General features: G+C 47.2%; 2 protein-coding genes across 3 annotated transcripts; one reads left to right on the top strand and one right to left on the bottom strand.

Annotated features, from left to right (window-relative positions):
- Positions 1-1,679: 1,679 nt before the first annotated feature.
- WDR45B (WD repeat domain 45B) lies at positions 1,680-16,321 on the bottom strand. Of its 2 annotated transcripts, XM_041459475.1 has the most exons (10): positions 16,003-16,321; positions 11,444-11,518; positions 9,633-9,734; positions 8,940-9,027; positions 8,331-8,425; positions 6,768-6,958; positions 4,891-4,976; positions 4,085-4,186; positions 3,451-3,572; positions 1,680-3,149 (listed from the first exon to the last, which is right to left on the bottom strand). In XM_041459475.1, exons 1-10 carry the CDS (start codon positions 16,067-16,069, stop codon positions 3,043-3,045), a joined length of 1,035 nt encoding a protein of 344 aa, XP_041315409.1. In that variant the 5' UTR covers positions 16,070-16,321; the 3' UTR covers positions 1,680-3,042. The 2 variants fall into 2 exon arrangements, with proteins under 2 accessions (XP_041315409.1, XP_041315410.1); XM_041459476.1 differs by lacking the exon at positions 11,444-11,518 and having other exon boundaries at positions 16,003-16,302.
- A 3,427-nt stretch (positions 16,322-19,748) lies between these two features.
- FN3K (fructosamine 3 kinase) lies at positions 19,749-27,514 on the top strand. The gene is made up of 6 exons (XM_041459485.1): positions 19,749-20,558; positions 21,528-21,679; positions 22,941-23,032; positions 23,730-23,812; positions 24,606-24,728; positions 25,469-27,514. Exons 1-6 carry the CDS (start codon positions 20,412-20,414, stop codon positions 25,805-25,807), a joined length of 936 nt encoding a protein of 311 aa, XP_041315419.1. The 5' UTR covers positions 19,749-20,411; the 3' UTR covers positions 25,808-27,514.
- Positions 27,515-27,786: the final 272 nt, after the last annotated feature.

Consider the following 27,786-nt stretch of genomic DNA (forward strand, 5'->3'; position numbering starts at 1 on the left):
TTTTAGGAGATGGCACTTTCTGGAATCACTGTCATGAATGTGGGCTTGGTGTTGATCCCCTTTTCCTGCACTGGTTACAGTCTCTGTTTCTCAGCAGTTGGGGAAATGCTTTCAAGGACCAGGAAAACTTTGCTGGAAGCTGGGTCAGGTTTTCATGGTGATGCTTTCAGGAGCTGGGGAGAAACCCGACTCCCCAGGCCTTGGATGGCTGTGGAACTGCTGGGCAGGGTTGTGGTGTTTGGAGCTGAATGGGCAGAGCCTGTTCCTTGAACAGAAAGCACGGTCTGCATGGTCTGAATAAACACAGTCCTTGGGGAAGAAGAAGAAAATCGCTTACCATGGAGGCAGTGGTGTCACTGTTCCTCTGCCCCAGGGGCAGGCAGAGCAGAGTGACCCAGCCCCAGCCTGGTGGCACTGCGGCTGCTGTGTCCAGCACAGCCCTTCTGCCCCATGTCTGTAAGAACTGTCATGTCTCACATCTCCAACTGCACTGATTAATCTTGTATTTTCTCCTTTATTGTGACTACCTAAAGGTTCTGAAAGCAATCCTCGTATTCCACAGTTTCTGCTGGCAGATACCTGGAATTACTGCAGAATTGAGTGCACTGACTCATTAGTTTTCCTGTCAGGATTCTGAACTGTGACACAGGTACTGTGGAGAGAGATGGCAAAATGGGAAGAGAAGGCGTTGAGTTAGTTTTTAATACAAAAGGAACTGCTAATCCCTGTACTTTAGGAGCAGCTGCTGGTGCCAATGGTTTGTGTTCCAGGAGCAGCCGTGGTTTACTCCTGCTGTGGGAGCTCTCTGCTTTCCTGTGGCCACGTGGCACCCCCAGTCCATCAGTGCCAGGTACAGGGCCCACAGCCCTCAAGGCACCGTTCCTTTTCCCCAGAGTGACTGACTGAGCACTGTTCCATTGATTGTAGAGCTGTGCAAACCCTGCCTACGTTCATCCACAGGAGTGCGAGCGAGCGAAGCGCTGAAGCACTGCCCGAGCAACCTGGAGGCAGCACCAGCTGGGAAGGCTCAATCCTGTGCTGGATTTGATCCCTGTGAAACAGCTGTACCTGATCACATCCATCTGCAGGTAGCACAAGACACCTGAGGTGTGTTAGGGCATTCCAGGCTTACTGCAGCACTGCTGCCTGCCTGCACAGGTGTGTTATTTTCATTCCTGCTGCCACGTTGGAGCAGAGGTTTAGGGAAAATTTGACATGTTTAGAAAAGTTTAAATCTCCCCCAGGAATGTGTTTGTTGGCTCTTGTCAGCTCTAGGATAACGGGGACAGGAGGCCAGGGGGTACAGCAGCAGCTGAGGCTCAGCAGAGCTGTTGGGGCAGGAGTTTCCTGGTGCTGGGATCAGGAGCAGCTCCAGCTGCACAGGGAGAGGATTTACATGGCCCTTGGGGAGCCCTCTGCAGCTTCTCCAGGAGATGAGCCCCAGCTCCTTCTGCTGGTCCAGCCCAGCACGGGGGGAATGGTGAGGTAAGTGCTGAACAAGAACTGGTTTGCACTGGGACAGACAGCAAGGTGCCTGTCCCAGGCAGTGGCTCACGTGCTTCTGTCCCTTCCTCATGCAGCAGATTCAGCTCCTGTCCTTCACCAGCCACCAGTATTGACTCACATGTTTATTTCCCCAGCCTGGAGCAATGGAAACCATGGCTGTGACCATCAGTGAATACAGCAAAGTTAGTCACTTTTATTTAAAAGAAATAACATATTACAAATAAGTGTGCAAAACAATTCCTGTGGTTAAATACGCATAAAAGCAACATGCAACCTTGACATCAACATGGTAAGTTAGTCCTTAGTAGGTTACATGACACTAAAAGGGACTTGTCAAAGTTAGAGTTTGCAACTGAAGTCACAGAGTGTCAGGGCTGAAGCATCTGTGAAATTAGCTTTCAGAAAGCAAGACCTTCCTGCCCCAGTGTTTAGTGCCACAGATGCCAAATTTGGGGCTACCTCAGGTTCTGGGTTAGGAGCTTGTGCCTTAGGTCAGCAGGAAATAGGGTAAGAATTTTTGGGGAAGAGTGTACAAGTCAGTGGGTTCAGTCTAACCTACCTGTCCCTGGGCCAGCAGCAATAGTATGTGACAGCTCAAAGGGAAAAAAAAAAGACAAGTTTGCAAGTTTAAAGCCATTGCAGACATGGAACTTCCTGCCACCTTGTTCAGTTCTTGTGCTGGACATGGCCATGGCCTCTCCAGCCTCCCAGCTGCAGCAGTTTGGCAGCAGTTGCACAGCTGTCACACCAGTACCAACTGTTGCATTATTGAAGGAATCAGCTCTACAACTACAGGAGCCCTGGGTGCTTGCTGTGCTCACACAGGAGAGGGGAGCTGGGCCAGCCCTTACCCAGAGGTGCCTCCAGCTGCTTCACAGAGTTTGGCACCTTGGACAAGCAATGCTGATCCCTCACCTGAAGCAGCACTGGCAGGGCCACACGACCACCACCACCCAGCCCTGAGCCCAGGTCAGAGGACAAGCAGGACTTGATCTACAGGTGTCCCTTGCTCCATACTCGTCACCTTCTCTGTTGCCTCAGCTGTGCCAGGGGAGGGAGGAGGCAGGACTCCTGGTGGAGAAAGCAGGACCCAGAGCGTTCCCTGCTCCCAGCCATGCAGTGGAAGTAAAGCAATGCCTAAAATCTTCTGGTTTCACATCCCTTTTCCTAAAGCCAGCTGAAGGTGTGGACAGCCCCTGCAGAGCTTTCCCTGTGGCAGGCACTCTTGTTGGAGCTACAGTCATGTCACAGTTTAGACTAAAGAGAAACCCAATAGGCACAAGCTTGTCGAAAGCCACATCTTGAAAACTTGAGTTGGTGACAGTAACCCAAAGAGATTTTAATGATGAATACTTGCAGAAATGAGAACAAACATATGTAGTCCACTACTTCAGAGCTGCTTGTGATCATGTTGAGCCAGGCTTCTCCATGAGCTCTGCTGAACTTCTGGATCAGTGCTGGACACTCAGATACTGTCCCCCAAAGGCGCGGGGTGGCCGAGGCAGTGCTGTGAGCCGTGCACTCCCCTCCCCTCAGTCAAAGCTTGTCATCCGTCATTTCTAGGAACTGAGCGTACACATCCCTTGAGCATTCCCCTTTTTGGTTGAATAAGAACTTGTAGTAGCTGCCATCTGCACATATTGCTGCAACACAAACAAGCAGGGTCAGGGGGCTGTGCCAGAGGTGCTTTCCTTTGCTCCAGCTCCAGTGTAAGCTGCCCTTCAGACTCACAGAGGTGTTCTGGGGGGACCCACGGGCCACCAGCCCTGCCAGCCCTGTGCTGTGCCAGCCTCGTGCCTCCCTCCGTGGGCAGTGGGAGCAGCCAGAGCTCTGGGGTGACAGGGACACTCAGGCCTGTCCCAGCAGAGCACCCCTTCCCTCCGAGCCAGCAGAGTTCAAAGCCTGGTTCTCCAGCCAGAAGCTGGGGATACCTCCATCACTCACCTATGACAGCATTTGGCTCTGTTCCAAAGGCACAAATGCACGGAGAGCCTGAGGGAACCTGGAATTTGGAAAAACTCCATTTGGAACTGAAGTATTTGGGGAGAAAGGTGGCAGAGGCCAAACTGAAAGAGAAAACAAAAAAAAGACGTTAACAGTTTGGTAAGGTGTTGACTAGGGTGGATTCAGAGCTGCTGCAGTGACTGAACAAGGTGCATGTTTCACTTGATTTTTTACTGGCTTTTTATTTGAGTAAGAATCAGATAACCTGAGTGATTTCCCCTTGCAGGAAGGGAGACACTACAACTACCTTGCTGGCTTTAAGTGACTGCAAAAACTGCCAGAAAGATTGATTTGTAGTAGAACAAAGTGGCCACAACATATGTTCATCCTAAGGTCCACTAAAACCTACACTGACTCTCTAGTGAAATGCTACAGCCCCTCAAAGGACAGCAGGAACTTGGCAATTACCAGAGATTACTAAATCTGCATCTTCATGTCAGTCCAGCAGATAAATTTTTCCACCTTCAGCAGTGTAGAGATTTTGCTACTGAGTGACATGGCCAGTGTTCTCAATGCAATTCAAAGCTCGAGGACCCCTCCCACCCCCAGGGCTTCGGAATGGCTCCACTCCTACCTTGACTGCTTATTCCTTTTGGGATCTTCTGCAGCAAAAATGTGGACTGTGCCGTGGTCACTGGAGACGCAGATGAGGGAAGCATCCTGGTTGAAGTTAATACTGCAGAGAACACAGACAGCTGCAGGATTTCTGCTGGGACAGACCCACAGCCCTGGCACAGACAGTTCTGCTGCTGCAGTTGTGCCAGCCTGGCAGGTAACAGCTGCTCAGGAGGAGCAGGGGCTGCCCCCAGCCAGGGCTGCCAGGGATGAACAGGCACTCTCAGAACAGGGCCTGCAGGGGCAGCCCTGCCATGGACACCACTGGGTGGGTCACTGACACTGCTGGAAGGAAATGCACGAGCTGTGCTCTGAGGGGTGGGCAGAATGTCCAGCTGCTACCCCACAGCGGGGCTCAGCACAGGAATAGGAGTTTTCATGGGCAGAGGGTTTCCCTGCTCCTGGGACAGTCACACCTGTGCCCTGGGTGCTCTCCTGCCCAGCAGGATGTGGGGATAAAGGTCCCCTTGCCCCTGAGCTCGCCCCAGTCTCCCTGAGCAGTGCTGCAGTGCATCAGGGCACTCCCTGGGTGTCAGTGGGAAGTTCAGCATCCCCCAGCTCCCACCTGGGTTGAGCAGAGTCAGCCTGGCACCAGCCACAGCTCTGTCCCTGGTCCTGCAGCCTGTGCCAGGCCTCACAGAGCTCCCAGCTCCTGCCTCTCCTCCCAGCAGCGAAGAGGCAGCCAGGGTACCACAGCCATCCTGTGCTGGCTGAGGGGCTCAGCACAGCCAGACCCACCGATGGCACAGAGGCAGCTGAACGTACCAGTATATATTGGCTGCTTGTGATCCTCGACGTAGCTCCTGGATTAAATGCCCTGATGAAGTATCAAATATTCTTATGAGGGTCCCCTTGGAAAGGAATCAAGCATTGTATTAGGAAAGGCAGAAGACTGTCTCTACATCTGTGAATGCATCCTAAAATTTTGTCTGACCAGCATGCCCCTGCACCCACTGCTGGGGTTTTCTTTTTGTTAGATTTGCAAACCTTTCTTAATTTTGGGGAAGAACACTAGTTTCCCCACACAACCCCACCACAATGTTATAATGCTTTAGGGTACAATCTTGTCACTTAGTGACTCAGGAAGTCTCTTTTAGTTCAGTTCTAAGGCACTGCTGCAGCCCTGGCCCTGGTTTGCAGACACTGGCTGGTGTACAGTGTGCCCAGGATCCGTGGGTCCCTTCTGCCATGCTCCCCTCAGTTCTACGGCACTTTTCACTGCTGCTGTGCAATTCTGTCCCACTAAGTATAATCAAGCTGTGGCTGGTCTTGTCTTAAAACTGGTTCAGTTGACATAACTCAGAAGAATCAGTTACCACATGCTCATGATCTGTATTGATCCAAATTTGAGGCACCACCCAGTCAGGTGATAGAACACTGCACTGGGAAACTCCTTCAGCTGGAGCCAGAGCTGCAGAACAAGCCAGGGTGTCTCAAAGTGACCAACAAATCAGTGCTGCTTTCCTCTGATGAAGACTGGGTGTACACTGGGCTGTGCATCACCACCTGCAGCTCCTGTTACACACCTGGTTAACAGAGGCAGCCCTCCAGTCACACACCAGGAAGTAACTACCCAGCAGAGAAAGACTTGGTAAACATAGCTTAGTTTTGATTTAAGAGACAGGCTTGAGATGTTTGCTGACTGTGCTCAGACTTCTAGTTCAGTTGGAAAATAAAAGCTGCTTGAACTTTTTCTCTATGCAAAACAAGGAATGTTTAATACAAATGCAGCAGATAATGGCTCTATTTAGCAATGGAGTTGGCAGCTTTTAGAACTCTGTTTAGAAGACATGAAATCATTAAGCTTAAGAGAGACTTGGGATACATTTTCTTTTTTTAAACTGTTTGAGTGACAGGCTGGGCAGTAGAAACTATGTGAAACAGAGACTCCTTGGATTAATTTGGCTTGTCCTTAAGAAACTGATTTCAGCTGAGTGGAAGAAGGCAGCAAGAGCTGTGCTTGCCTCAGGGAGATGGGTCCATCTGCCTGACATTCCCTGGGGAGACAAATGTCCTGGCAGCTCTCCCTGTGGTCCCAGGGAGAAGGCAGCTCTGTGATGTTTGCCTCTCTGCCTCAGCCCAGCACAGGGGATCTGCACCCTGACTTTGTGTTCTTGTCACTGTCTTGTCTCTTCATCCCCATGGACCATGCGGCCCTTTCTGTGTGAGGGGGCAGCCCATCCTGTCCTGCTCTGTAACAGGGGCTGAGCCAGAGCAGAACAGAGCCCACCAGTACAACTGAACTATCTACAAGTATTTCTTTAGCCAGTGGGTTTGGAGTGAATTTAAGCAGAAAATAATAAAGGTGAAGAATTCAAATAAGCTCCCCCCCAGCGCCGTTTTTTTTTTTTTTTAATCTTGAAGAACACATCAAAGACATCAACTTCTTGGGCCAAGTTGTGTTCAAATGTCACTGAAGAATCACTGCTACAGCCAGCTAAAACAAATACCACCTCAGGCACAGCCCTTGGCTGTCGGCATCCCAGAGGAGCAGGGAAGATAAAGCCTGAGAGTGCACAGTTCAGGGGCAGATTTTCCCAGCAGGTATTTCTCTGTCTTTCCTCCAAAGGATGTGACTTGGCTATTTTATCTCACTACACTAGAACACACAATAACTCAGAGGCAGGGGACAGCATTCTTACTTTTTCTGATGCTGTTGCAATTCTTGTTCCCTGCAGGTTTAAAGCAATACAGCTCAAGACTCCTTCGTGAGCTGGGATGTCCACAGGAGGCTTCTCTGTGTTAGCCAGATCCACAATCTGCACGTGCCCAGTGTGTGTTCCAGGAAATGCAAGAAGAGAGTTATTACTATTTGGACAAAGGACACAGAGACCTGAAAGACAAAAAAAAAAAAAAAAAAAAAAAAAGAAAAGAAAAAAAAAAACAAAAACCCCAATGGGATCATTTCCATTACCTAATCAACTTTTCCAATGTAAGTTTCTAAAATATTGATAATTTCAGGATAAGCAAATACCCATGGAGTAAATCAGAATCTCATTTTATGGCTAGTGCCATTACATTAATTGCTAGTCCCAAAACATCAGCTGTCCATGAGTGCAGAGCCCAGTTAAGCAGAGTAGCATAATTTTAATTTGCTCTCATCACTTTATTTCAATGTAATCCAGCTGTGGTTATCCAGAATCTGGGTGGTTTTGCAGATCAGCCCAGTCAGTCCATTACATCAAAACCATTTTAAGAAGTTAAAAGGTCTCCTTAGCAGCTCAGAAAGGGTAAGAGTTTATCAAAAATGACATCTGAGCTTCTGCTCCATCAGTGAAACTATTAATAATTTGTGTTTGAACTTGATTCTTACAGCACTAGCACCTTTTTCTTTGTCATGTTTAAGGTAAATCACACCAATCCCAGGTGTTCTGTGGGTGCCAAGTGAATTCCTGAAACCTCAGCACAAGAAAAAACCTCCTCCTCCTGCATCCCCTGCCTGTCAGTCAGTCAGGCTGCTGGAGCTGCATCCAGGCTGGAATTCCATGACAGCAATTCCATGTTTGCTGCAGGCAGGCATGAAAACCCTCAGAGATGGGGATTCCAACCCTGTGTAATGTGGTGGAGAAAACACCCTCCTGACACCCGAGCTGATCCTCTCCACCAACCAAGCCCTGCCTGCACCCCTTGTTCCACGAGCAGCACTACCAAGAAGTGTTTGCTCCACCCTTGCTGACACTCCTCCAAGCCCCTGGCAGCCCTGCAGAGCCCTCCAGCAGCTCCCTCTGCTCCTGCTGCCATCACTGAATGAGCCCGAGCCCCTCCCCTGGGCTCAACAACAGCCACAGCCAGGCCTTGCTGTTTAAAATGAACAGAATCAGTTTGCTCACTGGGCTCTTTTTAACAGGAGAGAAGAGTTTGCTCAGCACCTCCAGCTCTATTAGGAAAGAGAAATGATGCACTTTACTGAAATTTGTGTTTATAATTAACCTTCCAGTAAAAATACAGGTTCTTTACAGAAGAAAGCATACAGCTCTTCAGAAATCACATCTATAACATGAGTACAGGAAACAGCTTTCCTGGGCCAAGTATTTATAAATTCTAATAACCATTCTATAAACACAAAAGCATCTCCAAAGGACATGACTGCAGTGCAGTAAGTGTTTAATGACTTCTAAAGGACTGACTGAGGCAGCTGAAGATAAATGGCACGTCAAGAATACAATAAACTTGCTTCCATTGTCCAGCCCACACATACAACTAACCTTTAGGGTTGTAGCAGGTTTCAAAGACGTGCAGCTGGTGGGGATTGTGTGTGAAGGTGAAAACTTTAATCATCGAGTCCAAGACAACCACAATTCTGAAACAGACCAGAAGTTCCAGGGTGGATAAAACAGGGTCACAAACATTCATTCAGACCTGCAAAGACTTTCATGTGATTTAACAGCCACATTCTTCCTGCCCTCCCCCACAAGAGACTCCCAGCCTTGCAGCAGCCACGCAATGATAAGCCTGCAAAGCACTTTTATCCAGCCCCTCCACCCACGCATACACAGACTCCAGCTGTTCACAGCTGCTCTTGCTCCAGGGATCTGCTGGAATTTTCTTCACTCCCCTCCATACCTAGAAAACCAGCAGGAGCCACAGGAGAATATTTCCCTACATTAGGGGATCAGGAGGTCTTGTAGGCTTTTCACCAAGGCTTCACAGAGCAGTATAGTTAAACTGTGGCCTGTTTACACCTAACACCCTGGCCCCAGAAGCCTGTTTCACCTGCTGGTGCTACAGCAGGATCTTTTGCTTTGTACAAGCAGCTGGAAGTGAGTAGGGGCACAGAGCCAAGCTGGGTGTCTGGACCCCTCTGCTGTACCTACCTGTCTCTTCGCAGCTTCACTGCTTTGACTTCTGTGGAAAACTCTATCTCAATGACAGTTTTCTTCTTCAGGTCATCCCAGATCATGACTAGAACAGTGCAGAGATTGCATTAGACAATCAAGGCATATTCAAAGATGCACAGCTCCCTTGTAACAACTTGCAGCTCCCCAGCAATCTGATCAAGAGGTTCACCCAATGGTTAAGCAGCTACAGACAGGTATTCTGCTAACCAGAAGGCACTGAGGCACTACATATCAACCCCCTCACACTAGAACTTGTGCATGCAGGAGCTGGTCAACTACAACCACAAAAACTGACAAAAAAGACATATCATTCTAAAAAAAAAGCATTATTATTATTTTTTGTTTGCTCTGAGGGTTATGGAAGAACTAATGCAGCAGTTGAAAAGAGCAGTACATTTTCCTACAAAGCTTGCCAGGCAGGGAGCTCCCTGCTCCTTGCAGAGCTCAGTGTGAGAAGGTCAGCAGGCCCTGGAGAGCAGTCCCTGCAGGTACCAGCCTGTCAGCACTGCACCAGCAGTGATGCAACTCACTGCACCACGGTGACTTAAACCTGCAGCAGCATCCCCTTCACCCGACCTTCAGGACATCAGCTCAGGCCCTGCTGTGGGACTCTCTGGCAGTCACACAGGGCCAAGGCAGGCCTGTGCAGGGTCCACCCCTCCAGCTCACCTTTGTTGGGTGGGTACTTCGGCTTTTTTCCTCCACCTACTAGTGCTAAATAGTTGCAACGAAACAACATTTCCACATGGCCGACACCACCTTCTAGAAACTCTGCAAGACAAGTATTTCATTTGAAAGTGTCAGAACTGGTTAAATTGCCATCTAATTTTTACCACTGTTACAAAAAAAGCTTGTGTTATCCAGCACATTTCTCAGGAAGCTGAGAAAGCATCTTCCTACCCTGGCTGCCCTAAAAACCAGAGAATGTGGATTCCTTGAAAGTTCTTCATACTGGAGCAGTAAAGCCTTGGATTTCATACAAGCCCTTGTGGTTTCTTCAACAGCACTTCAGAGTGCTGTGTTTCCTTCCTGAACAGTTGTACTTGAACACTGCCCCTTTCTGCACCAGATCCTCCTTCTGACTCCATAAAAGCATTTAAAGCAGGACAGCACATTCTGCTAGGAAGAGGTGTTATCACTGTGACAAAAAGGTCTACAGTATTTACAAGGGACAACCTGAAACAATTTAAGAATGTGTAGTGTGTTCTGAATCTGTGTTAGAGCACTGAGTCATTGCTTGGACGGGAATTTCTTGGAACTTGTGGATGTAAGACAGGGGTTGCAACAAGATTTGGTTTCATACTGGGTTACAGAGAAAATCAAATGGACAAGCTCCAGCTGGGAGTGTCTTGGGCAGGTTTAAACCTACACGAACAATGAACAGGATCTGTGTGTGCCTACACAGCCAGTTCAGTGAGAGCCCAGAATCCACAGGGAAAAGGCAATCTGACTCACAACAAACTTTTCACCACGAAGTCCTGCAAGCATCTCCATCCAGAGCTACTGGCAGGGAGAGTTTTCACAAGGAACTCTACAGGATTTCAGGCTAATTCTGACTCTTTGAGCACACTGTCACAAGTGATAGTCCCAAGGCATGTTGCTTATGGAAGAATTTACTGTTAGGAGCAGAAAATAGTTTGTCAGCTTTGGCCATGTGAACAGTGACTAAAATCCTTACAGTGGTAGCAAGTGAGAGTGTGCCTGAGTTTGTATCAATTGTTAGTTTAAGTACATTTTTCCTCTTATTAAATCCCTTTTCTCACCACAGGCTGAAAGTGCTGGGAAACCTGTTTAGCAGCTCACTTCCTATATTTAGGATTAGAATGACATGGCTCAGTTTCAGTTTCCCGTATTTTGACTCAGTTTTGTTTGCTTTCTGATTAAAAGCTCCACTGTTAACACAGCTCATCTACTGACTTCTGTTAAGACACAGGAGTAGCTTTACCACATTAAGATCCTCCCAGATTTTTAAAGCATACATAGAAGGTAAGATTTAGAGCATTAGAGGTCTGACCTCTCAGTGCTCCTGCAGACAATACTCTTGAGTATGAGAAATGTTACACTGAGATCTCCAGGAAAAAGCCTGGAGTCTTACTGCCACACTGGATCATCCAGATCAGCACACATGAACAGAACAACTTCTGATGGCTGCAGGGAGTGACTCCTCCTGCTCATAAATACCCAGGAAATGCCTCTCCTACACAGGCTACAAACATTAGCAGCAGCAAACACAACTCTGCCAGAAGCTGAGACAAATTCCTCATCAGCCAACTGTGCAAATTAACAGCAGGGAGACTTTTGACCCGGCAATGGCACGAGTGAGAGTCCCTGTGGGAGCAGCAGGAGCTGCCTTTCCTGAGGCTTTATTCAAAGCCTTCCAGGGATGGAAGAGTGAAAGCTGAGCAAGAATCAGTCAGGAAAAAATGAGAAGGCTGAGCTTCCAACACAGAGCAGCATGGTGTAATAAGTAAGTGTTTTACCTTGTTTCTCTTTTTCTTTGAGTGGATCTGCATTATAAACTCGGAATCCATTTTCCATTCCACATGCAAAGCATCCTGTGGTAAAAAGCACATATATATACGCATATATAGTAATTGCCAGATACACTCAAGAAGGAAGCAAGAGCCAGAGGGTTAGGAAAGCATTGCTCAACGACTGCATGGTTACACTCAAGCTGAAGAGCACTCACAGGCTCTCTTAGTGATGGCAAGTGGAAATCTTCCAGAGCTGTCCTCTACACTGGCCTGGTATAAATATCCTGGTATTGGTTTTAGGCAGGTAAGAAACAATAGAAGGAAAGGAAACCAATTCCCTACCCACCTGGATCCTGTACCATGCATCAGAGTGCAGGAAACCAGCATCTTAATGCTTATGGTCCAACGGTTATGAAATGAGCTCCCTCCTTTCTTAATAGATCCAAATTCACCTCATGATTATGACTCTGCTGTTATTGGAGTGTACCAACATCACACCGCAACATGCTGTGGATGTTTCCAGAGCACAGTGCTCATCAAACAGCTTCTCCAACTGTGCTAACGAGAGCTGACTGCTGTACCATGCCAATAATTACATGCCAATAGCTGAAGTCCAACCCAGGACATAAGCAGAAGCCAGATTAAAACTCTCTGAAAAATAATTGTAGTTACTTCTTCATATAGAAGTGTGCATGTGCTTCTTTAGTGGAATCCATTGAGCTGCCAGTCCCTTGTCCTGCTCCTTGCCCTGCTAACAGGTGAACACAGGCACTGGTACAAAGCAATGCCACTGTGAAGTCAGAGCAATGATAATCACCAAGAAGCTGCTGACACTGGCAGCAGCCTGATGACAGGCTGGCTGCTCACAATTTGTGTGTGCTGTACCAAAAATCCAGTTAAAGATCTCTGGATCTGGTACTGGAATGTAAGTTCCAGTTACTCTGGTTCTATTCTTATGTACTGCAATGATTTGAACCCCTCAAATAAAAGCTGAGGAGCTCTGTCTAAACACAACCCTTCCCCAAACTTGATACTCCAACCATCACAGGGCGTGTGGGGGAAGAAAACAAAACACAAAAACCTATGCCCTTAACCCGAAAGACTCTCAGGTACAACTGCACCCTGTCCAAAAGTTCTTGTTTACATAGATAAACACACACACAAAGTAGATATTGTGAATGTATTAATTGTAGCAGGATTAGCAACCATATTGCAATAGGGTTTGATATGAACCCTCCCTCCCCGCTCGGCAGTGATTTGCTCTGGCAGCTGGGTGTGTAAGTGTGAGCTGCAGTGATCTCCCAGCACTGGGACAGCCAGGGAGCAAACTGCAATGGAAACCTTTCCCTCTACATAAAGCACTGCTTTACAGGATAGAACTGATCTGTTCCTCACAGCTGATCCATATAATTATTTTCAGCAACAGTTTTCTACTCCCATACTGTATTTCCAGGGAAGTCAAAGGGAAGGGATGCTGAAGCAGTTCCCAGTAAGAAAGTGCTGTAAGGTTTGAGAAGTGCTGATCCCAGAAGCTCCTAACAACCCAAATGCAGCATTCCTGATGCAATCAAACACACACTTTACACTTTCTGCAGCACCACTACAGCTTTCTGCAGGACCAACCTCGTGAGTAAGACGTGGGCTGCTTTAATGCCTTGGGAATATCCACATTTTTAACTGAAGACACACAGCAGAACGTGGGGATGTGAGTAACAGTGAAATTCCCCATGTGGTCGATCACTACCCACAGAGATATGAAGCTCTCAGCAACGGCAACCCCTGAGTCAAACAAGAGAAGAAAACCCTACAGGAAGATTCCTGCTCCTGCTTCAGTTCCAGATTACAGAATAGCTTTGAAGCTTGGTGATTCCCATCTGACTGATTTCTGCTCCACTGGAATCACAAATGTGACGGCTACAGCCATGTGAGAGCTGGAAGGGGCTGACAGAGGAGGGAACAATTCCTTAGGTTCACTTCCTTCCACAAAAGTGCACCTCTCTTTTCAAGAAGGGACAGATGAATTGAAAAGCCACTGACAACAGATAACTCAGATACTTTTTTAAAAAACGTAATGATTACAGAGTTATTGCCCTGATCCATAGTTGTGCTTGTTCCTACAGTAAAAATGCTTTTTGCCACCAGTGCCAGTGAGACCAGAGTGAGTTTTGTTCCTCCAAATCTGCAGGAAAAGGAAGGGTTAAATGAAGGACCAGCCCAGCAGATGCCACAGGCTGAAGGGGACAGAGAAACCTGCAGGCTCTGGGGTGTGAGGTCCCACAGTGGCAGCAGTGGAGCACAGGGAAGTGACAATGTCCAGCACAGTTCTGCCATGGTGGTTTTCCTTGGCACCATAAATGCTGTGTAAAGCCAAGAGCACAGGACCCTACCAACACTGTGGGGTCCCACAAAGCATTCCAGCCCACTGGAGAAGAGTAAATACTTAAGTCAAGTGCTTCCACACCAAAACAAACCCACAGCTCAGCTTTCAAAGTAGCTTTAGGCTGCAACAGTGACAAAAGAGAAATCTGTCAGCAATTTACAGCTATGGCCATTTATAATGATGTTTTGTCTCTTCATTTCTGAAAAGCACGTTAGTGTCCTTCTCCAAGCATTAGGAAAGGATCTGAAATCAGGAGCTCACAGTCTCCAAATTAAGAAGATAAAATCAGAATATTCTGACTTCAAACAACTGACAACTTCAATTTCCTTGTGTTACATTGTTTCTTTGTTTTTTAATTTAAAGCCCAAAAGTAGCAAAGGTGCCTGATAGAAAACTAGCATCACTCAAGTCAGAGCAAGGGAGGCCCATGGCAGAACAACCACAGCCGCTTCATCACTTGCCAGTCAGGGAGACTCAGCCCCAGAGAGACTTCTTAGATGGTTCCTCCTGTTCTCCCATCCTTGTGGGATCGGCCAGTCTTAAATTATTGAAATTAGGAGAAATTAGGTTATTGTGGCAGCACATGCAGACACCCACACTTGTGAGCTTCAGCACTCCAGTGACTCACGTTCTATTCCTGGCAGAAGCAAGAAGGAAGCAGGGAGCTTTCCCTCCCCTCTGCTCTCCTTCAGGTGGCCAAACATCACCTGCCCTTCAGCACTTTACAGGAGCCCTAAACTCATAAAAGGTCACTGAGTTACCTGCAGTGCAGCGTCATCGTTCCTAACAGGAGCAGCTCCAGGAGCTGCCAAACAAAAGCCAATTGTGTTTTTTCTTCATGTTTTTTGTCATCACTCAATTGCCTGGCCAGGTGAGGTGGGATGGGACATGAATACTGGCAGCTCACAGATTGCCAAGACAAATTCCTTCAGGTGCTTTGGATGTGATATTCCAAAAAGGGGGATATCTTGCATTTATTGCTATGGAATTAAGGAAGCCTTTGTAACAAACAAATTTTACACTAAAATTATGATCTAAAGGCATTTTGCAATAAAAGAGAAACTTTTCTTCTTACACAGCTCTACAGGCCAAGAACCAAATATCACTGCTCCATTACAGACCCTGCAGATCTGAAATTACCTCATACTCAAAAATCTTTTTCCATCTCTGTTGGAGAGGCAAGATGAAAATAAGTGCAGAGCTGCTAAGAAACAAACTATGTATTCCTTTCACATCTATGGGACAGGAGGAAGAGAGCTGCCAAGATGCTCTCACCTCATTACCTGCTTCATGTGCTATTGCCAAGATGTCACCAGAGACGTCTGACTAAAATCAACAGAATAATTCATGCTTACACACGACTTCAACAGCATCAGCAACAGGTACATGAGCTGCAGTCTACAACGACAGAGGCTGCAAGAGTGTCTTAAGCAAGAATATTATTTGTTAAGGCAAAAGGATGTTGCAAAATGATGAGCTTCTACTCCTTATTCCACAAAAACGACACTTACTCATCAGACTGGTGCTATTTTTGTCTTGCCAAAGCAGGATGAGGAACATGTACCCTGTTTCTGGAGCAGGCCTTCCCCTCTAACAAAGGGAAAAGATAAGCCAAGGATGCACAGCCAAGGGGCTGTTGTATCAGTGCTTGCCTGCCAGTGTGATTAGTAGAGTTAACCACAGTTTTTCAAACACAAACCAGGTAAAAAGAACGAAAAAAGCAGTTACACCACTCATTTGAATGTGGAGTAGTTAGAGTGAGAAAGGGCTGAGCTGTGAGCAGCTCCCAAAGAAGCCCCTGCAGCACAGGCTTTGAGGAGCCACACACGGCGAGCAGCCAAGCGCAGCAAGCCCCGGCAAGCCGGGTCCTGGTGCTGGTCTGTTCCCTGTCCCCTCACCCACCCATTCAACTCTGCGAAGCGCTGGGCACAGACCCGACCGCACAGCGCTAAACAACGGGAGAACCACGAAACGCTCCCGCTGCCAGCGGCCTTCCCGGCTCCGTCCAGCCGCTGCAGCCGCCGCACCTCGGGCATCCCCAAGGCAGCAGCAGCGCCGGGACGCAAGCGGGACCCGCAGGGATGGCTCGGGAGCCGCGGCAGCCCCGGCCCAGCCCAGCCCGGCCCCGGCTCTGCACCGCCGCCCCTCCGCGGCACCACCCGGCTCCCCGGGCCCGCAGCCTCACCGTGGTCCTGGTTGAAGCCGGCGTAGAGCAGCCCGTTGCCGTGCGGGTTGGCCGGGAGCAGGTTCATGGCTCCGGCTCGGCCCCTTCGCCCCCGCCCCTCACACCATGGCGGCGCCCGCCCGCCTCAGCCCCGCCGCGGGAGCCCGAACCGAGCCGGGCCGAGTTAAACCCGCCCGAGTCGGGCCCAGTCCAGCGAGCCCGCCGGAGCCGAGCCGGGCCGAGCTGAGCCGAACCCGCCCGAGCCGGGCTGAGCGGAGCCGAGTCCGGCCGAGTCCCGCCGGGCCGAGGCGGACAGGCCGGCCTCTGCTTCCGGCCCTGCCAGGCACCGCTGCCGAGCGCAGAGCCCATCCAGCCGCCGGCGGGAGGAGCGCCGAGTACTCGAGCGCCGCGGGAATGGCGGCGGGAGTGCCGGGAATAGACCGGGACTGACCGCCCGGAACGAACCAGGACGGACCGGGACTGACCGCTGGGCCGGTGAGGATGGATGGCCCGGGCCCCTCCCAGCTCCAAAGGACTGTTTGGTAAAAGCTTTCACATCAAACTAGTGAAAACACAGCAGTTGCGGTTGGAACGCGCTAAAATAGGGGTTCCCCCCAAACCCTACCACCAGCATGACAAATACGTCTTGAAAAGTGGAAATTCTCGGGTCCCAAGGCCCTGGACTTAAACAGTAATTTTACTTGGAGCAAGAGGATGGACCCCACAGCCTGGTGAGGCCCCTTCCAGGGCGGATGTTTCCATGAGTGCACGGGGCTGCAGCCCAGACTGGGTGCGCTCACACCAGCGCCCGCTGCTCCCCATCCCTCCCGTGCGTTCGCCTCCTTTCCCGTGCTCGCTCTGTGCCTTCCGCGGTGTCTCCAGTTGTGACCAGCTCTGCTGGGAGGTGGCCGCGGCTTTTCGGTGCAGCCCCCGAGCTCTGCACAGACCAGCTGCTTTAGTATTCTTTGGGTACTCATTTATGCGTATAGAATGGAATAATCACATTGCATCTTTATGAGATTTAGTTTCCTCGGGCAGCCCAGAGACTGGGGAATGTGAAATAACAAACCCTTTGCTTTATTTAAAGCTTCTGCCCGGCTAGGGCCCCAGGCTTTACTTACTCCATGTGGGATTGCTGCAGGCGTTACCAGGAGCCCCGAGTGCTGCCCCAGCCTGTCCTCACCTTGTGTTTATCGTGGCTGGCAGGAGCAACAGAGACTCTGGCCTTGGGGACGGACACACATCCGTGGAAATGCTCCCTCCAGCCAGGCATTCCTCCTGCATATCACAGAAAGGGACCAGGCTGCCAATGGAGGCCAAGGGTATAATTTGGAAGAAATGATCCAAGGTAGCCGTGTGCATGGCACAGAACCGCTCATGCAACTCCCGGACTGGGCGGGTCTGGGTGTCTCCGATGCAGGGTTAGCCCCGCGGAGCGCAGGCAGCCCTGTCCGAGTCCGCACTGGAGAGGCAGTTTCAACATCCCGCAGCTCCATCCCGGCGTCTCCCGGAGCTCCCCCGGCACGCTCAGCTCAGGGCAGAGCCTGCTCGTACCCGGGGACGGAGCCCACAGGAATTCTTCCACCGCACGGGGGTTGCGGGTTGGGCTTTCCCTGAGAGCAGACTGCTTCTGGTGGCACTTTTCTTTAAGCTGATGCACTGATTGCTCCAGGCCCGGCACTACTCTGGCACCTTCCTGGCCGGAATTTTTACACTCACAATGCTGACCCAGGAGGAACATCACAGAGCCTTGGTGGTCTCTCACAGCAGTGGCAACGCTGGTAGGAAACTGGGACGAAGCTGCACCAATTACTGAGGAAGAGGAGTCACACAGTCCCCTCACACATTAAAGACTTGGCCTGAGTTTTTCTTCCACCTTTCAGGTAACAATTTTGTAGACACGTGTTGTATCAGAAGCCTTGTGTGACACTTAAAGGCTGAGTTCACATTCATGGTATCTAATTCATGTATATTGTTCTTCACGTTCTTCTAAAGGAAGATAAAGCCAACCCTCCCCAGTTAAAGAAACCACTTCTAAAGAATCTGAAGAAAGGATTTATTTTCCAGAAACATTCAATTTTTTTTTTTTTTAAATAGTGTTCTTCAAGTCCTCTGTCTTTCACCATAGTGTCTGTGGCATTTGTCTCCTAGAACTTTCTCATAAAGTGGTATGAAATGAAATTTATTCTTATAGGAAACTATTTAACCTACAAATTAATTCCCCAAAGTATTAAAAAACATACAAAACAATTTCTCAAATTAATTACATACACTAAACCTTGTTGTGCATGTGCATAATAATTATAGATCCACTTTTAACTTAGTGAAGTTTGTCCTTAAAAGTTACTGAGGGAACTTCACAAGGAATTCAAATGCACAGTTGTAGCACTACAGAATTTGTCACACTATTGGTAGAATTTAACAATCATAAATACATTGTTAAGTATATTTAATACATTTTATTGTATTGAACACACTTTAATTTTGTTTAATATATATTCATTGTGTTTAATGCATTTTAAATACCTCTGCCTGAATATGCAGACCTATAACTCATTTTTATATTTTTAATCGTTTGCAAAAAATACAGAATTTTCTTTTATTTGTATTAGTAATTCACATGGAATTTAGAGTTGAATCTAATGGTATTTATCCCCTGTATAAAACCACACAAAACAGTGAAACCAATGGTGTTGTGCACATCAGAAACTAAAACACGGTATGAAAATCCAGCAGCAGAATGTCACGTCCTTTCAGTGGAATTGGATGTGTCATTCATCCCAAAGCACCATTTCTGCGGTGAGGAAGCTCTAAAATAAGACTTACGTTCTAATTTTTGTCAGTGTGGTACTTACATGGAGTGTGCACTGCCATTAAACAGGAATCCGTGTGTTCGAGGCTGGAGGGCCACGGGACGCTTGTGCGGAGAGGGGAACAGCGTCAGACTCCTGTCACACCGGGAATTGGCTCCTCACAGCGGGAACAGCCCCTCATGACCCCGGGAACAGCCCCTCATAACACCGGGAACAGCCCCTCATGACACCGGGAACAGCCTCCCCTCACAGCGGGAGCACCTGTTCCCATAGCACCGGGAACAGCCCCTCATAACACCGGGAACAGCATCCCTCACAGAGGGAACAGGCCCTCATAACACCGGGAACAGCCCCTCATGACACCGGGAACAGCCTCCCCTCACAGCGGGAGCACCTGTTCCCATAGCACCGGGAACAGCCCCTCATAACACCGGGAACAGCATCCCTCACAGCGGGAACAGGCCCCCCTTCCGGCGGGAACAGCCTCCCCTCACACCGGGAGCACCTGTTCCCATAGCACCGGGAACAGGTTCCCCCATACCGGGAGCAGCGCCTCATAACACTGGGAACAGCATCCCCTCAGACCGGGAGCACCTGTTCCCATAACACCGGGAATTGCCCCCCATCCCGGCGGGAACAGCATCTCCTTACAGCCGGAACAGCCGCCCCTCACTGCAGGAGCGGCCTCCCTTCACACCGGGAACAGCTTTCCATCACTGCAGGAACAATCCCCTCACACCGGGCGCAGCCTCCCCTCACACTGGGAGCAGCCCTTCATCGCTGCAGGAACCATTCCCTCACACCGGGAGCAGCCCCCCTCACACCGGGAGCAGCCCCCCTCCGCCCGGGAGCAGCCCTTCATCGCTGCAGGAGCCATTCCCTCACACCGGGAGCAGCCCCCCTCACACCGGGAGCAGCCCTTCATCGCTGCAGGAACCATTCCCTCACACCGGGAGCAGCCTCCCCTCACACCGGGCCCCGGGGGTGCCGCTCACCCGCGCTGTGCCCGCAGGTCCTGTCCCGCAGCCCGGCCGGGATCTCCCCGTCCCTTCGGCACTGTCCGCGCCGGCAGGAATTTCCGCAGGGATCCCCGCCTGGCTCGTCCTCCTCCCCGCACCCCGCAAGGCCGATTAACGGATTTAATCACATCCCTTTGGGCTGAAGCTTTGGGTTTCACACCAAATGCCCCCGATACAGCGCCTGTGGCCATTCCTGGGGCTGCCTTCAGCTTCCCTCTAGTGGATCGGCCTAAAACCGCTCTTCCTCAGGCGATCCCGGAGCTTTAGAGCGGCTCCAAACTACAAATACCAGCAGCTCCAGCACCGCTGAGAGGCCCCAGGACCCACCTCTCCTAGAATTAATTTCTCCAGTTTATTGTAGCAAATATTTATAAAGAATTTTATTTTTCATGTATAGCTATAAAAGCCCACGGCAAGCAAAGCATTTTGAAACATTCTCTCTGGCTGAGCTATTTTTTTAGCTGTGTTCTTTAAATTTTTTTTTCTGTGGTGGGTGGCCCTTCCTACCTCATCGCAGAGTGACAGTGGCAGAAGGACCCAGACCTTTAATCCTGTTTCGCAGCAGGTTTAGCAGAGGAGCGGCTGCAGCAGCCTGGAAATGACCATGGAGAAGATCCTGAAGGCAGAGCTGAACACCAACCTTCTGAAGGCGCTGGGGAGCTCTGGGGGAGGATGCATCAGCCAAGGCCAAACGTATGAGACAGACAGAGGACGGGTGTTTGTGAAAATCAACCACAAACCTCAGGTCAATGCCAGCAGATCTTATGATTGCATAGAGATAGCTTTTTATTTTAAAAGCAGCTGGTCGTTAATAATACATAACTGTTTCAGTTCTGAGTTTTCCTTTTAAAGCTGTGTGTATTTTATATCCAGAATTAATGTAGCAGGTTTGGTTAGTGTGAAATGCAGTGTAATGCAATGTGATAACCCTCAACAGCAGGAATGAGCTGTAATTGCTGTTTAAAAGGAGGCCAAGCACAAAGCTGTTACTGTGGTTCTTGGAGTTTGGAAAAGCCCAGAGCTGACTTTGCATTCACTGCATTCCTTTTCATGTTCCAGTTGGGAGGATTGATAATGGGAGGGCACAAACAGGGGCCAGTGCTAAAATGTACGTATTATCTTTAAAGCTACAGAAATTTCAAACATCCCCATTGCTTTTGGGATTTCTAAAAGTAAAACTCTTGCAGCTTCTCAAGCCAAGCTCTTGACTTCTCTACTACTAAGTGAATACTCAATTGCTTTTTCTAACACCACAGTGCAGCAGAAATTTGCTTTATCTATATCAAAATCATCCTAAACTGCCGTGAAAAACAGCACCTTTGCTTCAAAAATACAGAGCACATGCTGAGCATTTGTGCTGTCATCTCCATCCAGTGGCTTTTGGGGAAAGAAAAACCAATTTAAGAGCTCAATGTTACCTCATTTAGCAGTGGCCAGATTATCCTCAGAGGTGCTGTTGCATTCAGGTAGTTTGGGGTCTTCATAAGCAGCTGGAAATCAGGGTGTAATGTGACATATCCTACAACCCTGGAATGAATTTTGGAAAAAAAAAAAAAAAAGAAGTTAGGGTTAAGGCCCTTAAGTCTTCCTGTGTGGACTGAAGCCTTACTGCAGCTCTCTCCTTTTATCAAGAGGAATTAACTCTTTGCCACTTTGTCAAAAGTGCTTGGAGACATCCATAGTTTAGCTCAAGAATATTCTTATTCCTTGACAGGCTAGGAAAATGTTTGAAGGGGAAATGGCAAGTTTGGAAGCCATTCAGAAAACCAATATCGTGAGAGTGCCTCAGCCCATCAAAGTGATTGACCTGCCTGGAGGAGGAGCCATGTTTGCCATGGAGTACCTAAAGATGAAGCACCTCAACAAGTATGTCCATGCATCTCTTTTTGCTGAGTTTTGGGACACATTTTTTTTAAATGTTTTACAGTCATCCAGGAAACTTCATGAGCAGAGTTGCTTTATTCTCTCAGAGACAGAGCTTCTCTCTGTTGAGATCTGTGTTTCTCTGTGTACATATTAAAATATTTATTTGTATGTGTGTGTACATATCTGTATATGTGTGTACACACTCCTTGTCCATATTTTGCTTTTCCTGCATTAGAAATGGCTGTCACTGCTCATTTGTGTGCTGCTCCACGTGTGCTGAGGTGCTGCTGCACTGAATTTAATCACAGCTGAGTTTGTCTCATCGTTCTCTCATGAGATTTTTTACTGGAATTGCTTTTCCCAGCCCAACAGGTTTCTTTAACCTTACAGGCTGCTTTGGTCTTTGAAACCTCTGCTTGTCTCTGTAGAATCTTCCAGTATGATCTAAGCCATGATTAAGTTAAGATGACATGAATCTGCATTTCAGCCAACCTGAACATGGAATTCGGGAGTCATGTGTTGCTGAAAACAGATTTTCAGGAGCACTGCTGTGTTCCAGGCCTCCATCTGGAAACAGTGTCATTCCTATGGCTCTTCTGGCATCTGCTTGTCCAACCCATCTATTCTATTTGGGACAATAATGGCAATTCCACAGCCTCCACAAACAGGTTATTCTAATCCATCCCACTGTTCTTAGAAAGGATTTTCCAATGTCTAACCTTAGTCCTTCTGGTTGCAATTTTAAATCCATCATTTCTCCCCCATTCTGGGCATGGAGAAGAAGTTCATTTCCATCCTTGAAACTCCTGTTAAGATACCTGTGGAATATTTAACTGGTTTTTAGTTGTCTGCCTTCAGCATTAGGCAGCCTCGACTCAACCCCTGCCTATGGCTCTTTTTCAGACTTACCTTTCAGCTGCTGTTCAGCTGATTTGGAAGGGTGAAGCCCAGCAGGAGATAGCACGTTCTGTTCTCTGCTGATAGTGGGGCTGATAAGGAGGAGCACACCATCCTCCTGCCCTTTCTGTTTATACTACCTTGTGTTCTCTTTACCTTTCTTGCAAGAGCATTTAGTGTGTTTGTTGTATTATCTCTGTCTTCAGAGCTGTTATCAAGTCATTTGCTCCCTGTTAGGTGCTTGAGAAATTGATTAAGGTTCTACGTTTGCCAAAAATAGTCTTGGTCATATTTAATTGAGGGGTTTTCTTCTGTATAATTGTTCACTTGTTTCAATTTCATTTTGGTTTGTTTGATCCTACAGATACTCTTCAAAGCTGGGGGAGCAGATAGCAGAGCTTCATCTTCATAACCAGAAACTTGGAGAGAAGCTGAGAACTGAGGGAAGCACAATTGGTAAAGCATTGATGTAATGTACTAAACCAAAAAGGAAACGATTCCTTTGGCTGTGGTGCAGCATTGCTTTCAACTTTCCTAAGTCAAACTGACAATTTGGACTCTGCTTCACTGTCATGTGCTCTCTTAAAATGTTCTTGAGCTTACAGAAATCCCATTTTTTGCTTGTTGTTGGTTTAGATAATTAATTGATTACAGAATACTGTCCCTTAGTAAATGCAGGAATAAGCTCCCCTTTAAAGATGCTTGGGATTACATTTTTGAACTCTAATAAGTACCAAAATATTCAAAAATTGCTGCTCTTCAAAATGAATTAAAGCATAAATGAAAAGAAATCAGCTATATAAAGAATTAATTTTTGAGTTGGTACTGTTAAAATTTGAAGTGCCGGTCTGTATCTGTATTGTTCCCATGACTTCAGAGTGGACTGGGTCTGACCCTTAGGGGTGGACAAATTATAATCCATTATTTTTGAGTGAAGGCCAAATTACTGGCAGGTCCCAAATAATCTGTGAATCAAACCCAAGCTACATTTAATGACAACATGTCCAAGTGCCAGAAGAGCAGATTTCATGGTTGTTGCCATGAAATAAGTGTAACTTATTGCTTAAAGTTATTTTTCCTGCCTTAAGTTCTGTGTTTGCAAACTTTAGCATGTAAAGATCTCAAATCCCCTAATATTTATTTTGTTCTGTAGGAAAAGGAGCTGGTCACTCCGAGGCCCAGTTTGTGGATAAGTTTGGATTCCACACAGCCACTTGCTGTGGTTACATCCCACAGGTATGGTTCTGTTCCACAGCTGTGAGAGCCAACAGGCACTGGCAGGGGTCTGTAAACTCCTCATACCTGAGCTTGCTCCATTTGTCTGCAGCTTTCTGACCACAGCTTTACTTTCCCTGTTCCATGCCTGTTCCCTGGTACTGTGGCCAGCAGGCATGGTGGGTTCAGTGAGAATTTGGAGTGAAGTGGTGGTTCTTTAGCTTGGTGATATTTTAAAAAATCAGTGTCCCTTCACATACCATATCTTGGTTTTTATTAACTCCTACTATATGGATCTTGGAGAGCCTTATCATATAATGTCTCATGAGACATTGGAAAGGGCTCTTGGAGATAATTCCACCATTTTCTGGCTTGGCATGTGTCAGGATTTCATTCTACAACAACTGAATGAACCTTCAGTATCTCAAACTCTTTGCTAAGTACAGCTTTTCAGCAAATTAGAAATGTGTTACCCAGTAAAAATGAATGAATACTTCTGCATTTCCAGAAAGATTTGAAACAGGACATTGAACAAATGAAATGATCTCACCAGAAACTCTCCTGCTAAAATACATTAAAAAAATGGGAATGAATGAAAATAGCCAGAATCTCAATGTATATTAAAGAGAGCCTCACCGAGGTGTGGTGGGGAGCAGCACTCCCAAAACAAAACATCTGATGTTGCTGTGCATTGGTCACACTGACATTGTCCAGGCCATTGTGTCAGCACTGAATGTTTTAACTGGATCTCTCTTATTAACACTGAATGAATGTGTGTTAAAATTGTGTGATAAGCCTGTGCTGTATTTTCCAGGTGAATGAGTGGCAGAGTGACTGGCCATCCTTCTTCATCCGTCACCGACTCCAGGCTCAGCTGGATTTGATTGAAAAAGATTATGGAGACAGAGAAGCCAGAGAACTCTGGTCACAGCTAAAAGTATGAACCATGTTTTAAATCTGTTTTCTAGAGTTTCAGAAAATGTGTATCAGTGGGATTGTAAAGGTGTTTCATAAGGGATTTACCCAGCTTGGAATGAAGAGCAGGGTCTGGATGAGCTTCACAGTGGGTCCAGCAACACTGTCAGCTGAACAGAGTTCCTGTTACTCTTTCAATTTTACAGATAGTGGGGAAAAAATAAACCCTGTAATTCAGCATTAACATTTATTTCTGAGAATACAGCTAGTAATAATAATAATATGGTAAATCCTAGAGCTTGGTGTTATGAAGTAGGTGAAATTCTGCTGGACAGATTTGCATTTTACCTGGCCCACGCTGAGGATGGTTCAGGCCATGTTCCATGCAGCACTCAGGGAACACCAGGGATGTTCCCCCTCTCTTCTGTTCATTGGTCCAGATGCTACTGCAGTCCTTTTTGCCATTGAAACTTTTTAATTTAAATGAAATTGTATTTCTCATGACAGCCAAAAGTATCCATGTCTAGAAACAATACATCAGTACCAGGTGTTGATACTAGACTGTGAATTAAATGCTTTGCTGAGCTCTGTCGAGAGCAATCCAGAACATTTATCACTGGCTTGTTCATGTTGCCATCAATGTCCATGAGGGCTGAACACAGGCAGCATTTGGCCACCTCAGGCTCTAACATGCTACACTACTTTATTTTATTTATTATTTTCTTCAAAAGTCTTGTTACATGTCTGTTTATGCTTTTTCAGCCAAAGATTCCTGAAATGTTCTGTGACGTGGAGATTGTTCCTGCTCTCCTGCACGGGGACCTGTGGGCAGGCAATGTGGCTGAGGACGACTCTGGGCCGATTATATTTGACCCTGCCTGCTTCTATGGCCATTCAGAATTTGAGCTGGCCATTGCTGGAATGTTTGGGGGGTTCAGCAGCTCTTTTTTCTCTGCCTATCACAGTAAAATACCCAAAGCTCCAGGATTTGACAAACGGAACAAGTTGTATCAGCTCTTTAATTACATCAACCACTGGAACCATTTTGGGACAGGGTACAGGGGCTCTACCCTAAACATGATGAGGAAACTTCTGAAGTAACCAGGTAATTTGAGAAATTCTGACACAGTCCCCTAGGAATGAGCGGCCCCTGCTCATCCCAAGTACTACAAACTCAGAATTGATGGTAAAACACCTGACATGGGGAAGGTTTAATGCACTTTGAGCCTCACTAACTAAGAGCAGCTGTGTAATCTTTAACTTGGGCACTAGTTTCCCTGCACAGATTCCTCCCTGCTGGAGGAAGGGGCTGCACTGTTTGCCAAGGCTCCGCTGGCCTGGAGAGCAGCACGACAGTCAGCCTGCCCTTGCTCTCTCACCTCGGGGCTGCTGTGCTCCCACAGTTGTTCCACAGCAGCATCTTCCCAGTCCTGCTGCTGCTCCAGCAGCACTTTGTTATGGAGAGCTGCAGGTGTGGGACAGTGGTGCTGGAAATAACTTCTTGTGTCTGCCCTTGTTAGTTCTGGTTTTGTTTTCTGTCTGTTCCCAGCCCTTTCCCCACGGATATTTCCATGGTCTTCTATTTCCCTTTCCTTTCCTTTTCTTTTCCCTGTCAAATGTCCTAATCCAAAATTTCAGTCAGATTCTGTGAATCTGAAAACATTCTCTGTTTAATTTAATGAGCAGACAAGGCCCTTTGGCTGCATTTGGCAAACAGATGTAATTAATAATATTTCTAATATTTATTTTAAATTTAATGTAATTTACTCACATTCATTTTTCCCTTGCTATAATAACTGAAATTCCAGAGGTGTTTTCTAGAAGGATGTTTAGTTCCTTGGTAATTAACTGTACATTCAGAAGTAGGTTATTACCACTCAAAGTTGATATTAGCATTTCATCATTTTAGTGTGATATTTTAGTGTGTTGTACTACAATAGTAACATATTTAAATAACTTTATAAAAAGACAGCAAAATGTGGGAGGGAGCCTCTGTGGCTGGGTGAGAAGAAGCACCTGTGGCTGCTGGGTGGGCTGGTGCTTGATGTATTTTCAGTTTTAGAAAATGAGTGCAGTGGGCAAAGCTGGTCTGTTGTGCCACCACTGGGTTATGGAAGGAGCAGTGTCAAATCTGATGGATTTGTAAGGGGTTTTATTATTCCTTACTGCTTTATTTTTAAAGAAAACACAGGCAGTGGGAATTTGGGGAGAAAAGTGTTCAGCAAAGATACTGGTGCACAATCTGAGCTAGAATACATCAGTGACTCTGGGGGGTTTTAATGGAAGTGGCAAGGAGAGTAAAAGTAAGTGCAGTCCCACAAACATGAATTAGAAGATTTGGGTAAGAATGACCTGAATATTCAGACTTCAGATGGTTGGCATGACTAATACTAAAATATTATATTCAAAATTGCTCAGATATAGCTAGACTTTTCTCAACTTTAAATGGTTGTGCTATAAATATTTAATTAAGTTTAAAATTTGATGTTGTAATTGGTTTAAAACAATGCACTTGGCTCTCTGTAAATATGATACAAATAGTGAAAAACTTTTGCTTCCTTTGAATCAATGTGTCACAGTCGGTTATAAAACTTAACAGAGCTAAAGCAGTGGAAAAGAACTAAAGCAGTGGAAAAGTGGAACAGTAGAATGTGGGATTGCAGCTGATGGCTGAAAGATCTAGGTCTGAGCAAAGAGCAAAGTGCATGTGCACTGGTGTTTGTGGATGTGAACAAACCAACCTGTGTCACACTGGGAACTGCTTGTGAATCAAACTTCTTCTCAGATAAAACACTTGCCTTGCAGAAACCTGGTGTTTGGTGTTCATGTGCTTTGTGACCGTGGTTTGATGGAATGAGTTTGAGCCTGAAAATAAAATATTTGGGTGTGGATGGAGCTGCTGGATGGCAGGAAAGAGCAACTTACCTGTTGTGACACCCTTGCATTCCTGTAGGATCAGTGGGGCTGTAGTTGCAGCTCTCAGGGTTCCAGGGTTGTTTCCAGAGCTGTGTGAGGTTTGGATGGTGTGTTGTGGTGTTAACCATGCACTGCAGCGTTCTGGTGTAGGTTGGGCAAGGAAT

The sequence above is a fragment of the Pyrgilauda ruficollis genome, unplaced genomic scaffold (assembly GCF_017590135.1).
Source record: "Pyrgilauda ruficollis isolate IOZ18807 unplaced genomic scaffold, ASM1759013v1 scaffold136, whole genome shotgun sequence".
Lineage (NCBI taxonomy): Eukaryota > Metazoa > Chordata > Aves > Passeriformes > Passeridae > Pyrgilauda > Pyrgilauda ruficollis.